Source organism: Carcharhinus amblyrhynchos, chromosome 13 (assembly GCF_965287045.1).
Source record: "Carcharhinus amblyrhynchos chromosome 13, sCarAmb.v2.hapA, whole genome shotgun sequence".
Classification (NCBI taxonomy): Eukaryota; Metazoa; Chordata; class Chondrichthyes; order Carcharhiniformes; family Carcharhinidae; genus Carcharhinus; species Carcharhinus amblyrhynchos.
Genome location: NC_137336.1, coordinates 71,429,132 through 71,445,164, shown reverse-complemented (window position 1 = coordinate 71,445,164; position 16,033 = coordinate 71,429,132). Strand labels below are relative to the sequence as shown.

Here is a 16,033-nt window from a genome sequence, read left to right as displayed (position 1 = left end):
ATGTGACACAGTGGTTATCACTGCTGCCTTACAGCGCCAGGGAGCCCAGTTCAATTCAGCCTCGAGTCACTGTCTGTGTGGAGTTTGCACATTCTCCCTGTGTCTGCGTGGGTTTCCTCTAGGTACTCCAGTTTCCTCCCACAGTCCAAAGATGTGTGGGTTAGGTGGATTGGCCATGCTAAATTCACCTGAGTGTCAGGGGGATTAGCAAGACAAATATGTGGGGTTACAGGAATAGAGCCTGGGTGGGATTATGGTCAGTGCAGACTCACTGGGCCGAATGGCCTCCTTCTACACTGTCGGGATTCTATGAAGACCCCACACAGTGAGGTGGTTGACTCTGGACTGCCCCCTGATATGTCTGAGTGAGGGGCAATTAGTAAATGCTGGCTTTATCCCACATCCCATGTTAGAATGAAAACACTCTAGGAAGGAGTTGTTCACCCTGGAGGGAGCACAGTGTGGATTTACCAGAATGAATCCAGGATTTCAAGGCTTCTGTTACAAGGAGAGATTGCAAAAAAAATCAGGTCATGATGCCTGGAATTGAGAAGGCTAAGGGGTTGACTTGATAACAGTTAACAAGTTAAGGTGATAGTCACAGAAACGCTCAATAGCACCAGCACAGTGCTCCAGGAGTGGTCTAACCAAGGGATATGGAGACCAGAACTGTGCACAGTGCTCCAAATGTAGTCTAACAGAGAGATACAGAGACCAGAACTGTGCAGAGTACTCCAAACTTGGTCTAACCAAGGGATATGGAGACCAGAACTGTGCACAGTGCTCTAAGTGTGGTCTAACTGAGAGACACAGAGACCAGAACTGCGCACAGTGCTCCAAGTGTGGTCTAACTGAGGGATATGGAGACCAGAACTGCGCACTGTGCTCCAAATGTAGTCTAACCGAGGGATGTGGAGACCAGAACTGTGCACAGTGCTCCAAGCGTGTTCTAACTATGGGCCATCTTCAGCAGGTGTATTTATTCAGCTGGTGAATTTGTTCTGCGGTGTTGAGGATACAAGAAGTGGTGGGAAGGCTTATGGGAGGAATGCCCAGGGAATTGGCTAGATGTGATGTGTTCTGGGCTGTTTATATCTGATGTGTGACCCTCTGACTTTCGCTCTTGCTTTACACCCTTACATTCCCCCCTTCTCCCCTCCACCTTCTCTCCAGATGGCTATGAATTCCTTGAGATTGTGAAGGAAGTGGCAGAGGACAATACGGACAACCCAGAACTGAGCATCGTTTGGATTGACCCAGAGGACTTCCCACTGGTAACACTCTTCCATACACCTGCACTCTGCACTCTTCTCCCTTTTGCCCCCCCACCCCCCCACCCCCGCTCAGGTCCCAACCCCTCCTTCCCTATCTGCCCCTTGGAGGTGTCTGACTTGCTCAGACCCATCCATTGGCTCTTCCTCAATAGAGTTCTAAGCCAATACGATGCCAGGTTGGCAATGGACCTGCAAATTGGCTTCATGGGGGTGCCACAGTTTCAGTGGACAGGCTTCCTCCAACTTTACTCTCTCAAACTCCTGTGGTATATCCCTGGAATTTCCTACTCTGGGAGGAGGGGTGGGTATACTTGATGATATAACCTTGGACCATCTCATTCTGTGGACAGGGTTACATATACCCACTGGTATAATGCTGGACTATTCCATTTGGGAGGAAGGAGGTATTTCTTCCAATTTAAACCTTGGACTATTCCAATCAGGAAGGGGGCAAAATGAATATGTCCTGTGGTATAACCTTGGATTCTCCCATTCAGGGAGTGTAATTCATGTTAGTTGAACAGCTCAGCCTATCTATCAGCAGCTGCTAAACCCCCACTCCTCCCACCATCTCAAATGTGTGACCCCAAATTCACAGAATTGATAGTTTAACCAGAATGCCATACAGCCAACTGAATCCTCACACTGAACAAACTGTAATTCCTCTCTCCACAGTTGAACCCATACTGGGAGAAGACATTCAATATCGATCTCTCAGAACCACAGATTGGGGTCGTCAATGTTACAGATGTAAGTCTATCCCAATCAGGAATGTGGGTCAGAATCTGGGAATTAAAAGGAATTAGGTTGCCAAGGTCCAGGAGCTGTAACATGACAGGAGTGGGGCAGAGGAGACTTGGATTGGGATGGAGTGGAGGCAGGATAGGGGGGCAGTCCAGGGCAAGAGATTGAGAATGAGAGATTTCAGATTAAATTCTGGGTTCATTAAGAAATGGGGATCACAGTTTGAATTCAGAATTGATTGTGAATTGTATTTCAAACATTGATTTTAATGCTGATTAAGAATTCTGTACTAGGGATTGAATTCTGAATAAAAGATTTCGATTCAGGGATTAGAAATTAACTTCAGAATTGAATATTAAGAATCTGAGATTAGCAATTGAATTCAACATTAACAATTAAGAATCTGAGATTAGGAATTTAATTCAGAATTGAAGATTGAGAACCTGAGATTAGAATATTAAATCAGAATTGATGATTAAGAATCTGAGATTAGAAATTGAACTCAGAATTGAAGATTAAGAATCGGAGAGGAGAAATTGAACTCAGAATTGAAGATTAGGTATTTTAGACTAGGAATTGATTTCAGAATTGACATTTAAGAATCTGAAAAATCTGAGAGCCTGTGTGGAGTCTGCATGTTCTCCCTGTGTTTGTGTGGGTTTACTCCGGATGCTCTGGTTTCCTCCCACAGTCCGAAAGACATGCTGGTTGGGTGCATTGACAGTACTAAATTCTCCCTCAGTGTACCCAAACAGGTGCTGGAATGTGCAATTGAGGATTTTCACAATAATTTCATTGCAGTGTTAATGTAAGCCTATTTGTAACACTACTGAATATATTTTAAATTTAAAAAAGGAATTAAATTCGTAATTGAACATTAAGAACTTGAGATTAGGAACTGAATTTAGAAGTTAAGATTGAGAATCAGAGTTTTGGATTTTAATTCAGCATTGAAGATTAAGAATCTGAGGGATTGGAATGCCCTGCCTGCTGCAGTTGTAGATGCGTCTAGTTTGGGGGTGTTTAAGAGATCTCTGGATAGGTTTATGGACGAAAAGGGATTGGTATAGGCTAGTGGGTCATTGTTTTTGTAACTGGTCGGCGCAACATCGTGGGCCGAAGGGCCTGTTCTGCGCTGTAATGTTCTATGTTCTATGTTCTATGTTCTATATCATAGAACATAGAACACTACAGCACAAACAGGCCCTTCGGCCCACGAGTCGCGCCGATCACATCAACACCTACCAATCTATAGACCTATCTATAACCCCCAATCCCATTAAACCCCATATACTCATCCAGAAGTCTTTTAAAAGACCCCAGCGAGTTCGCCTCCACCACCACTGACGGCAGCCGATTCCATTCACTCACCACCCTCTGAGTGAAAAACTTACCCCTAACATCACTTCTGTACTTACCTCCCCGCACCTTAAATCTGTGTCCTCTTGTAGCGACCATTTCAGCCCGGGGAAATAGCCTCTGAGAATCCACCCTATCTATTCCTCTCAACATTTTATAAACTTCTATCAGGTCGCCTCTCAACCTTCGTCTCTCCAGGGAGAAGAGTCCCAGCTCCCTCAACCTAACTTCATAAGGCATGCCTCCCAGTCCAGGCAACATCCTTGTAAATCTCCTCTGTACCCTTTCAATAGCTTCTACGTCTTTCCTATAGTGAGGCGACCAGAACTGCGCACAGTACTCCAAATGAGGCCTGACAAGGGTCTTATAAAGTTGCAGCATTACCTCCCGACTCCTAAACTCAATCCCTCGATTAATGAAGGCCAGTACACCATACGCCTTCTTGACCACATCCTCCACCTGCGAGGCCGATTTAAGAGTCCTGTGGACCCGGACCCCAAGATCCTTCTGCTCTTCAACACTACTAAGACTCCTGCCCTTGATAGTGTACTCGTTCATCCCGTTGGTTCTGCCAAAATGGACGACTACACATTTATCCACGTTGAAGTCCATCTGCCACTTCTCCACCCAGTCCTGCATCCTATTTATGTCCTGCTGCAACTTTTGACATCCTTCCAGACCATCCACAACACCACCGACCTTCGTGTCATCAGCGAACTTACCCATCCCTCCACTTCCTCGTCCAGGTCATTTATGAAAATGACAAACAGCAAGGGTCCGAGAACAGATCCCTGGGGCACTCCACTGGTGACTGACCTCCATGCAGAAAAAGATCCATCCACAACCACTCTCTGCCTTCTGCAGGCAAGCCAGTTCTGGATCCACAAGGCCAAAGGCCCTTGGATTCCATGCCCTCTCACCTTCTCAAGAAGTCTTGCATGGGGGACCTTATCAAACACCTTGCTGAAGTCCATGTACACCACGTCCACTGCACCTCCTTCGTCAATGTGTTCAGTCACATTATCGAAGAACTCAACTAGGCTCGTAAGGCACGACCTGCCCTTGACAAATCCATGCTGACGATTTCTGATCCTGTCAAACCTATCCAAATGCTCGTAAATCTTGTCCCTCAGAAGCCTCTCCATCAGCTTACCAACCACTGAGGTCAGACTCACCGGTCAGTAATTTCCCGGGCTATCTCTGTTCCCTTTCTTGAAAATAGGAACTACATCCGCAATCCTCCAATCTTCCGGAACCTCTCCCGTCTCCATTGACGACGCAAAGATCATCGCCAGGGGCTCTGCAATCACTTCCCTCGCCTCCCACAGTATTCTGGGGTACATCCCATCTGGTCCCGGCGACTTATCTATCTTGATAGAATTCAAAAGTTCTAACACATCCTCCTCCTTAATATCCACATACTCAATCTTTTCCATCTGCTGCAAATCCGTAGCAAAATCTCCCAGATCAGTTTCCACCGTGAATATTGAGGCAAAGTACTCATTAAGCACCTCAGAAATCAAATTTGCAATTGATGATTAAGGATCTGAGATTAGAAATGGAATTCAGTATTGATAGTTAACAATCTGAGATTGGAAATTGAATTCAGAATTGAAGATCAAGAATCTGAGATTAGGACCTGAATTTAGAATTCAAGATTGAGAATCTGAGTTTAGACTTTTAATTCAGCATTGAAGATTAAGAGTCTGAGATTGGAAATCAAATTTGGCATTGATGATTTAGAATCTGAGATTAGAAATTGAATTCAGGATTGACAGTTAACAATCTGAGATTAGAAACTGAATCCAGAATTGAAGGTTAAGAGTCTGAGAGTAGGAATTGTATTCAGAATTGACATTTAAGAATCTGAGATTCAGAACTGAAGTCAAAATCTAAGATGAGAAATTAAATTCAGGATTGAAAATTTAGATTGTGGGATGCAGGATTGAATTTGGAATTAAATATAGAATCAGAGGTTAGGAATTGGATCCAAAATTGAAGATTAAGAATCTGACCCAAAAAATTGACTTCAGGATGGGAGATTTTGACAGAGATTTTAGGTCTTGAATTCCTTGCACCTTCCTGTGGTGACCGCCTGCCTCTCCCTCTGTCCGCTTTGCAGGCAGACAGCATCTGGCTCGACATGGATGAAGATAATTTGCCAAGTGCCGACGAGTTGGAAGATTGGATTGAGGATGTTCTTTCTGGGGAAATCAATACAGAAGATGATGATGACGATGAAGATGACGATGACGATGATGATGATGACGATGACGACGATGACGACGATGATGATGACGATGAAGATGATGACGATGATGATGATGAATAATTCAACATCCACATCACCAATTCTTCCTTCAAAGCCATCAATCATCAGTCTATTTATTGCCAAAAAAAAGCTTGATGGTGATTCAATGTGCCTCCTTTTTTTCTATCTGTAAATCTCTATAACTTTATCATTTTCTATTGAAAATCACTGTAAAATCTTGCTGGAATGAGGGGAAAAAAATACAGAGAACAAACGTGAACTGAATGTGAACTGTCTCATTTTTTTGTCCTTCCTTTAAACCTCATTCCGGGCAGTGAGAAAGGTTTGAGTCATTTTTCATCCATTTTTGAAGGATTTAGATGACTTGTGCCCGTTTGGAATGGTTAAGGTCAGCAGCGGCTAAAGCAGATAAAGCACCAGGACCAGATGAGAAACATCCGAGGGATATCTCAGGTGGAAATTGTAGAGACACTGGCCATAACGGGGAGGCGATAGGTGATGTAGTCTAGATTAGTAATCCTGAGACCAATGGTAATGCTCAAGGGACCTGGATTCAAATCCCACCATGGCTGATGGTGACATTTGAATTCAATAAAAATCTGGAATTAAAGGTCTAATGTTGACCATGAAGCTATTGTTAATTGTTGGTTCACTGAAGTTCCCTTGTAGGGAGGAAACCTGCTCTCCTTAGCCTGGCTTACGTGTGCGTCCAGTTCCCACACAGCAATGTGGTTGGCTCTTAAATGCGTCTCTGAAATGGCTGCTCGGTTGGAGGGCAATTAGGGATGGGCAATAAATGCTAAAAGTGCTGCCTCACAATGCCACAGACCTGGGTTAAATTGCGGCCTTGGGTGACTGTCTGTGTGGAGTTTGCACATTCTCCCCATATCTGCGTGGTTTCCCTCGGGATGCTCTGGTTTCCTCCCAAGGTCCAAAGCTATGTAGATCAGGTGGATTAACTGTGTAAATGCACAGGGTTATAAGCCTGGATAAGATGCTTGTACATCCAAACGGTCTCCTTCTGCATTATAAGGATTCTGTGATCCTATGTTTCTATGAATCCAGATATATTACAGCTATTAAATGTAATAGCTAGTAATATATCTGGCCTACTATACCCAGGCCTACTCGCTCTGTTTCCTCTAAGCAAGATTTCCTTGTGAAATCCATGCTCACATCCCATGATTACATGGCACCAGACGACTGGAGCCTTGTTTAAAATAAACAGGTAAAGATCATTCTTGCAACTAGAGGCTAGTCAATTTAGTCTGGGCGGTTAGATAAAGCTTTAAGAGAAGATAATGCAGCAGATAATTATCTGTCATGTGGGCAAATATGAGTTAATTAAGGAAAACCAGGATGAATTTGTTCTTGGACAATTGTGTTCTTTTTTGATGAGAGAGTCAATAAGGGTAATGCCATTGATATGGTGCACCTGGACTTTCAGATGGTTGTCAAAACAACGTCACACAACAGACCCGTGAGAAAAGTTACAGATAACGGAAGGAACAGTAGCAACGTGGATACAAGAGATGAGAAATAGAGTAGTGGTCAACCAATGTCTGCTCAGCCTAGAGTCAGGTTTGTGGTGTCGTTTCCCCAGGGCTCGGTGTGAGTACGGAAGAAAGGTTGCAGCAACGAAAGAGGCGCCAGCTGAAAATAAAACTAGCCGTCCATTTTACTCCCACCTTCCAGCTCCTGGTCTGGAGCTGTAGATGACAGTACATCAGACACAGAATCTGGGTTCCTGTTCAGTGATCCAGCCTCAACCACCAACTTAGGCTGTGAATTCCAAATGCACTCCCCCTCCCCCACCCTCTGCATAAAAAGACTTTTTCTCATATCCCTCTAATCCTTTAACCAAATCAAATTAAATCGATGGTGTGCCTCAGGGATCTGTTTTGGGGCCACTGCTGTTTGTAATTTTTATTAATGATCTGGATGAGGGTATAGTTGGGTGGATTAGTAAGTTTGCTGATGACACCAAAGTCGGAGGTGTGGTAGATTGTGAGGAAGGGTGTCGAAGTTTGCAGGGTGACTTGGACAGGTTGCAGAGCTGGGCCGCGAGGTGGCGGATGGAGTTTAATGCGGAGAAGTGTGAGGTAATCCATTTCGGTAGGAATAACAGATGTGTCGAGTATAAGGCTAATGGGAGGACTTTGAATAGAGTGGAGGAGCAGAGGGATCTAGGTGTATGTGTACATAGATCCCTGAAAGTTGGGAATCAAGTAGATAAGGTTGTTAAGAAGGCGTACGGTGTCTTGGTGTTTATTGGTAGGGGGATTGAATTTAGGAGTCGCAGCGTCATGTTGCAACTGTACACAACTCTGGTGCGGCCGCACTTGGAGTACTGTGTGCAGTTCTGGTCCCCACATTACAGGAAGGATGTGGAGGCTTTGGAGAGGGTGCAGAGGAGGTTTACCAGGATGTTGCCTGGTATGCAGGGGAGGTCCTATGAGGAGAGACTGAGGGATTTGGGGTTGTTTTCACTGGAAAGAAGGCGGCTAAGAGGGGATCTTATAGAAACATATAAGATGATTAGAGGTTTAGATAGGGTGGATGGTGATAGCCTGTTTCCTCGGATGGAGAAATCTAGCACGAGGGGGCATGGCTTTAAATTAAGGGGGGGTAGTTATAGGACGGATGTCAGGGGCAGGTTCTTTACCCAGAGGGTGGTGAGGGACTGGAATGCCCTGCCTGCTGCAGTTGTAAATGCGCCTAGTTTGGGGGCGTTTAAGAGATTGGTGGATAGGTTTATGGACGAAAAGGGATTGGTTTAGATTAGTGGGTCAATGTTTTTTTTTTAAAAATAAGACTGGTCGGCGCAACATTGTGGGCCGAAGGGCCTGTTCCGCGCTGTAATGTTCTATGTTCTATGTTTTTATCCCTGGTAAATGATCTCTCACATCTAGGGAAGAAAGTCTTTCCCACACCCCAAAGATGTGCTATTAGGCTGACTGGAGGTAATAAATTGTCCCTAAATTAGTTTTCCCTCACTGTGGAATTCCATAAGCATAGATAAGGGTCATGGGTGGAGGGGGGACTGGTAATGTTAAAATGGCGACGTGGGCTCATTGGGCCGAAGGGCCTGTTCCCCGGGCTGTTTTTGTTCTTTGTTCTATGTCTACACCCCTCTTACACCTCCATTAGGTCATCCCTCAGCTTCCTCTGTTCCAAGGGAAACAACCCTCGCCCTATCCAATCCCTCCTTATAGTTTTCATTTTCAAGCCCTGGCCACATTCTTGTGACTCTCCGCTGCACTCTCGCTCTCTCTCTCTCTCTCCAGAGCAATCCTATCCTTGCTATGATGCAGTGACCGGAACTGTGCACAAAACTCCTGCTCTTGCAAAATTGTGGCCCTTCCAGGCTAGACATTGGCGTACAGAGCACAATTTCAATACTGGGGGATGATACAGGGTCAGGAAGTATCGTGAACTGGGAGGAGGAGAGTACAAAACATAAGAACTTGGAGCGCGAGTCAGCAATTCAGCCCATCGGTTCATCATTCAATACGATCATGGCATTTCTCATCTCGGCCTTATCTCTACCTTCCTGCCTGCTCCCCGTAACCCTTCATCCCATTATTAATTAAAAACCTATCTATCTCCTTAAATTTGTTCAGTATTCCGCCATCCATCGCATTTAGGTCCACAGATTCACAACCCTTTGAGTGAAGTAAGTCTTCTTCATTTCTATCTTAAATCTGCTGCATCTTAGCCTAAAATTATGATCCCTCAATTCTAGACTGTGCAACAAGGGGAAATATCAACTCTACGCCTCCCCTGTCCATCCTCTTTAGCATCTAAATACCTCAATTAGATCCCCTCTCACTCTTGTAAACACCATCAAGTATAGGCCTAAACCTCAAAACACTCTTTGTAAGACAAATCCTTCCCTGAAATCAATCTAGTGAACCTTCTCTGAACCACATCTACATCCTTCCTCAAGTAAAGAGACTGTGCAGTCTCATCCGTGCCCTATACATTTGCAGCAAGAAGTCTCACAACACCAGGTTCGAGTCCAACCAGTTTATTTGGTAGTAATCCCACAAGCTTTTGGACGAAGGGACACCGTTTCGGAAAGCTGGTGGGATTACTGTCAAATAAACTGGTTGGACTCGAACCTGGTGTTGTGAGACTTCTTACTGTGTTTACGCCAGTCCAACGCCGACATCTCTACATCGTGTTTATATATTTGCAACAGACTTCCCTACTTTTACATTCTATTCCATTAACTATAAATGCCAAAATTTCATTTGCTGTACTTATCACCTGCTGCACCTGAACACTAGTTTTCATGCACAAGAAGACCCAGATTTGCTGTCCACCGAACCATTTTGAAATTTCTTTTCATTTAAATAACAAGTTGCCTTTTCACACCCCCCACCAAAATAGATAACTTCACACTTATCCACGTTAAACTACGAGCAAAATTTTGCCCCATTCACCTGGCATAGGTAATATTCAAATGAACGAGACTCTAGGCTGGTGTGTTGCCTCCCTGGTACCAGGGTCCTGGATGTCTCTGAGTGGGTACAGGGCATGCTGAAATGAGCGGGTAAACAGAGAGATGTCATTGTCCACGTTAGCACAAATGACATTAGTCTTCCCTCAATGTGGGATGCCATAAGCATAGACAAGGGTCATGGGTGGAGAGGGGACTCATAATGTTAAAATGGTGGCGCGGGCTCATTGGGCCGAAGGGCCTGTTTCCCGGGCTGTTTTGTTCTTTGACATATTCAGGAAGAGGTTCTGCAAAGAGTTACATAGGGAGCTAAAAAGCAGGATTTCTAGGTTAGTAATCTCAGGATTACTCCCCATGCCATGTGCTAGTGAGGCTTGGAACAGGGAGATGATACAGCTGAACACATGGCTAAAGAGCTGATGTAGGAGAGAGGGCTTTAGACATATGGATCACTGGGATGTCTTCTGGGGAAGGTGGGACCTGTACAAGAAGGATGGGCTGCACCTAAACTGGAGGGGCACCAATATCCTGAGCGGGAGATTTGTTCATGCTGTTCGGAGGGTTTAAACTAGTGCGACAGTGGGGTGGGAACCAGAACTGCAGCCAGTAAGTTTATGAAATGAGTTGGAAAGTGAGACTGAGATAAAGAGAGTGCAGGGTGAGAGCAAGCAGAGGGAAACAGCAGGGCTCAGTGGGACTGGAGGTCTGGAGTGCGTTTGCTTCAATGCAAGAATTATTACAGGTGAAACAGGTGAACTGAGAGCCTGGATTACTGCATGGAAGCATGATGTTATTGCAAATACGGAGACACGGTTAAAGGAGGGACAGGACTGGCAGCTTAACATTCCTGGAAATTGTTATTTTAGATGGGTCAGAAGAGGAAACAAAAGGGGTTAGGGGAGTTACATTGCTGATTAGGGAGCACATCACTGCTGCATGAGGGAGGACACATTGGAGGGATCTCACAGTGAGACATTATGAGTGGAGCTCAGGAATAGGAAGGGTGAATTCACTATGTTGGGGGAGTGTATTATGAACCTCCCAACAGCCCGCAGGAGACGGAGGAACAGATGTGTAATCAGCTTCTGGAAAGGTGTGAAAAAAGCAGGGTATTTGTGATGGCTGACTTTAACTTCCCCCATATTCACCAGGACTCCCTTACAGCCAGGGGCTCAGGTGGAGAACAATTCGTTTCATGTGTCCAGGAGGGCTTTTGGATACAGTGAGTTGCCAATCCAACCAAGGAGGGGTCATACCAGACTTGGTATTGGGGAATGAGCCAGACCAGGAGATCGATATTTCAGTGGGGGGGGCATTCTGGGCTTGGCAACCGTAATTCCATAAGATTCTGGGTAGTCATGGATAAGGATAAGAGTCGCTCTAAGCGAGGGTGCTTAACTGGGCAACGGCCAAATCCATCCAAATTAAAACAGTAACTGGGGAATGTGGATTAGGAGCGGCTATTTGAGGACAAATCCATATCTGACATGTAGAAGGCTTTTAAAGGCCAGTTAATTGAAGTGCAGGACACGCATGTCCCTGCAAAAAATGAATAGAAGTGACAGGATTCAGGAACCATGGACAACAAGGGAAATTGTAAACTCAGTCAAAAGGGAAAAGGAAGCATACAATAAGTCTATGTAATTACAAACCTTGTGGAGTAGAGAGAAAGTAGGAAGGAACTTAAACATGGAATTAGGGAGGCTAAAAGAAGCCATGAAATACCTTTAGCACACAGGATCAAGGAAAATCCCAAGGCTTTTTATGCATGTATTAGGAGTGGGAGGGTAGCAAGAGAAAGGGTAGGCCTCTCAAGGATAATGGTGATAAGTTATGCATGGCACCACAGGAAGTGGGTGAGATCCTTAATAAGTACTTTGTATCAGTATTCACCAAGGGGACGGACATGACTGATGTTGAGGTCAGGGATGGGTGTGTGAATGCGCTAGAGAATGTCAATATGTCAAAGGAAGAAGTGGTGAGTATCCTAAATTGCATTAAGATAGACAAGTCCCCGGGGCTGGGTGGATCTCTCCCAGGTTACTGTGGGAGGTAAGAAATAGCTGGTGCCTCAACAAATACCTTCACATTCTCTTTGACCACAGGTGAGGGAGTGCTGAGAATCATAGAATCCCTACAGTGCAGGAGGAAGCCAATCAGCCCATCGAGCCTGTACTAACAACCCACCCAGAACCTGTCCCCATAACCCCACATATTTATCATACTAATCCCCCTGACTTCCCCTTAACACTAAGGAGCAATTTAGCACGGCCAACCACCTAACCCGCACATTTCTGGACTGTGGGAGGAAACCAGAGTACCCGGAGGAAACCCACACAGACACGGGGAGAATGTGCAAACTTCACACAGACAGTGACCCAAGCTGGGAATCGAACCCAGGACCCTAGAGCTGTGAAGCAGCAGTGCTAACCACTGTACCACCGTGCTGCCCATAAGTGCCCCTACTGAGTAGGAGCTGCAATGTCAGAGGGTCAGTACTGAGGGATTGCTGCACTGTCAGAGGGTCAGTACTGAGGGAGTGCTGCACTGTCAGAGGGTCAGTACTGAGGGAGTGCTGTGCTGTCAGAGGGTCAGTACTGAGGGAGTGCTGCACTGTCAGAGGGTCAGTACTGAGGGAGCGCTGCACTGTCAGAGGGTCAGTACTGAGGGAGTGCTGCACTGTCAGAGGGTCAGTACTGATGGAGTGCTGCACTGTCAGAGGGTCAGCACTGAGGGAGTGCTGCACTGTCAGAGGGTCAGTACTGAGGGAGTGCTGCACTGTCAGAGGGTCAGTACTGAGGGAGTGCTGCACTGTCAGAGGGTCAGTACTGAGGGAGTGCTGCACTGTCAGAGAGACAGTACTGAGGGAGTGCTGCACTGTCAGAGGGTCAGTACTGAGGGAGTGCTGCACTGTCAGAGGGTCAGCACTGAGAGAGTGCAGCACTGTCAGAGGGTTGTTACTGAGGGAGTGCTGCACTGTCAGAGGGTCAGTACTGAGGGAGTGCTGCACTGTCAGAGGGTCAGTACTGAGAGAGTGCAGCACTGTCAGAGGGTTGTTACTGAGGGAGTGCTGCACTGTCAGAGGGTCAGTACTGAGGGAGTGCTGCACTGTCAGAGGGTCAGTACTGAGGGAGTGCAGCACTGTCAGAGGTTCAGTGCCGAGGGAGTGCTGCACTGTCAGAAGGTCAGCACTGAGGGAATGCTGCACTGTCAGAGGGTCAGCACTGAGGGAGTGCTGCACTGTCAGAGGGTCAGTACTGAGGGAGTGCTGCACTGTCAGAGGGTCAGTACTGAGGGAGTGCTGCACTGTCAGAGGATCAGTACTGAGGGAGTGCTCCACTGTCAGAGGGTCAGTACTGAGGGAGTGCTGCACTGTCAGAGGGTCAGTACTGAGGGAGTGTTGCACTGTCAGAGGGTCAGTGCCGAGGGAGTGCTGCACTGTCAGAGGGTCAGTACCGAGGGAGTGCTGCACTGTCAGAGGGTCAGCACTGAGGGAGTGCTGCACTGTCAGAGGTTCAGTACTGAGGGAGTGCTGCACTGTCAGAGGGTCAGTACTGAGGGAGTGCTGCACTGTCAGAGGGTTGTTACTGAGGGAGTGCTGCACTGTCAGAGGGTCAGTACTAAGGGAGTGCTGCACTGTCAGAGGGTCAGTACTAAGGGAGTGCTGCACTGTCAGAGGGTCAGTACTGAGGGAGCACTGCACTGTCAGAGGGTTGTTACTGAGGGAGTGCTGCACTGTCAGAGGGTCAGTACTGAGGGAGTGCTGCACTGTCAGAGGGTCAGCACTGAGGGAGTGCTGCACTGTCAGAGGGTCAGTACTGAGGTAGTGCTGCACTGTCAGAGGGTCAGTACTGAGGGAGCGCTGCACTGTCAGAGGGTCAGTACTGAGGGAGTGCTGCACTGTCAGAGGGTCAGTACTGAGGGAGTGCTGCACTGTCAGAGGGTCAGTACTGAGGGAGTGCTGCACTGTCAGAGGGTCGGTACTGAGGGAGTGCTGCACTGTCAGAGGGTCGGTACTGAGGGAGTGCTGCACTGTCAGAGGGTCGGTACTGAGGGAGTGCTGCACTGTCAGAGGGTCGGTACTGAGGGAGTGCTTGAGTTACCCACAATTTCCTGTTTAACTTGTTTCTTGCTTTATGGCACCATCTGGTGGTCTCTAACCTTCACCACAGTTGATCCAGTTTAACAAGCAATCTCAAGTCCCTCTTATCTTCATTCCCCACATTTCAAATTCTCAGCTCAGCCTCGCTTACCTTCAAAATCCTTCTCTCTCCCTCTCTCTGTTTTTCTGCTTCTCTCTATCTCTGTGTCTCCCTCTATCTTTCTCTTTCTTTCTTTCACTCTCTGTCTCTCTATCTCTCGGTCTCTCTCTCACCCCTTCCCTCTCCCTCTCTCTCTCTCTCTCCCTCTCTGTCTCTCTCTGTCTGCTCTCATTTTCTGACTCGACTTTTACGCTCCAGTTTGCAATGGAAACACAAAATCTCACAAGAAGCCCAAATTGCATTTTATGTCAGCAGGAAGTTCTGTTGTAAGGGGGCAACAGACAGAGGGGGCAACAGGCAGAGCGGACAACAGGCAGAGAGGACAACAGGCAGAGGGGACAACTGGTACAGAGGGGACAACAGGCAGAGGGGACAACCGGTAGAGGGGACAACCGACAGAAGGGACAACTGGTACAGTGGCAGCAGGCAGAAGGGGCAACCAGCAGAAGGGGAACAAGCAGAGGGGGCAATATGAGGAGGGAGCAGCAGGCAGAGGTGGAAACAGGCAGAGTGGCAACAGGCAAAGGGGGAAACAAGCAGAGTGAAGGGCAAAGCTGGTAGAACTAGCATTGATGACTCGGGATATTGAAGCCCTGGTCAAGAAGAAGGAGGAGACATGCATAGCAGGCTGAGATCAAGTGAATCCCTTGAAGAATATAGAGGGTGTTGGAGCAGAGTTAAGAGAGAAATCGGGAGGACAAAAAGGAGACACGAGTTTGCTTTGGCAGATAAGGCAAAGGAGAATCCAAAGAGCTCTACAAATACATAAGGGGCAAAAGAGTAACTAGAGAGAGACCACATGAGATGGGTGAGATCCTGAATGAATATTTCTCATCTGTATTTATTGCTGAGAAAGGCACGGATGTTAGAGAACTTGTGGAAATAAATAGAGATGTCATGAGGAATGTACACATTATAGAGAAGGAGGTGCTGGAAGTCTTAAAGCACATCAAGGTAGATAAATCCCCAGGACCTGATGAAGTATATCCCAGGATGTTATGGGAGGTGAGGGAGATAATTAGCAGAGATAGCAGGGATATCTAGCAGAGATATTTGAATTGTTGACAGCCACAGGTGAGGTGTCTGAAGACTGGACGGTGGCAAATGGTGTGCCTTTGTTTAAAAAGGGCTGCAGGGAAAAGCCTGGGAACTACAGGTCACTGAGCCTAATGTCTGCAGCGGGTAAATAGTTAGAAGGTTTTCTGAGAAACAGGCTCTACAGGAATTTAGAGAGACAAGGACTGAGTAGGGACAGTCAGCATGGCTTTGTGAGTGGGAAATCATGTCTCACAAATTTGATTGAGTTTTTTGAAGGGGTAACCAAGAAGGTAGATCAGGGCAATGCAGTTGATGTTGTCTACATGGACTTACGCAAGGCCTTTGACAAGGTACCGCATGGTAGCTTGCTGCATAAGGTTAAATCTCATGGGAACTAGGATAAGGTAGCTAAACGGATACAAAATTGATGACAGAAGACAGAGGATGGTTGTAGAGGGTTGTTTTTCAAACTGGAGGCCTGTGACCAGCGATGTGCCTCAGGGATCGGTGCTGGGTCCACTGTTATTTGTTATTTATATTAATGATTTGGATGAGAATTTAGAAGGCGTGGTCAGTAAGTTTGCAGATGACACCAAGATTGGTGACATCTTGGACAGTG

At 46.4% G+C, this 16,033-nt stretch overlaps 1 protein-coding gene across 2 annotated transcripts in view; it reads left to right on the top strand.

Moving 5' to 3' along the window:
- The window catches only part of LOC145351973 (calsequestrin-1-like), a 37,473-nt gene extending 31,565 nt beyond the window's left edge, over window positions 1-5,908 (top strand). For both annotated transcript variants that reach the window (XM_080201817.1, XM_080201816.1), the window contains exons 9-11: window positions 1,174-1,274; window positions 1,950-2,024; window positions 5,500-5,908. In XM_080201817.1, coding sequence (XP_080057943.1) covers window positions 1,174-1,274; window positions 1,950-2,024; window positions 5,500-5,709 — 386 coding nt within the window. In that variant the 3' untranslated portion in view covers window positions 5,710-5,908. The remainder of the gene's footprint in view (window positions 1-1,173; window positions 1,275-1,949; window positions 2,025-5,499) is intronic.
- The last annotated feature ends 10,125 nt before the right edge of the window (window positions 5,909-16,033 follow it).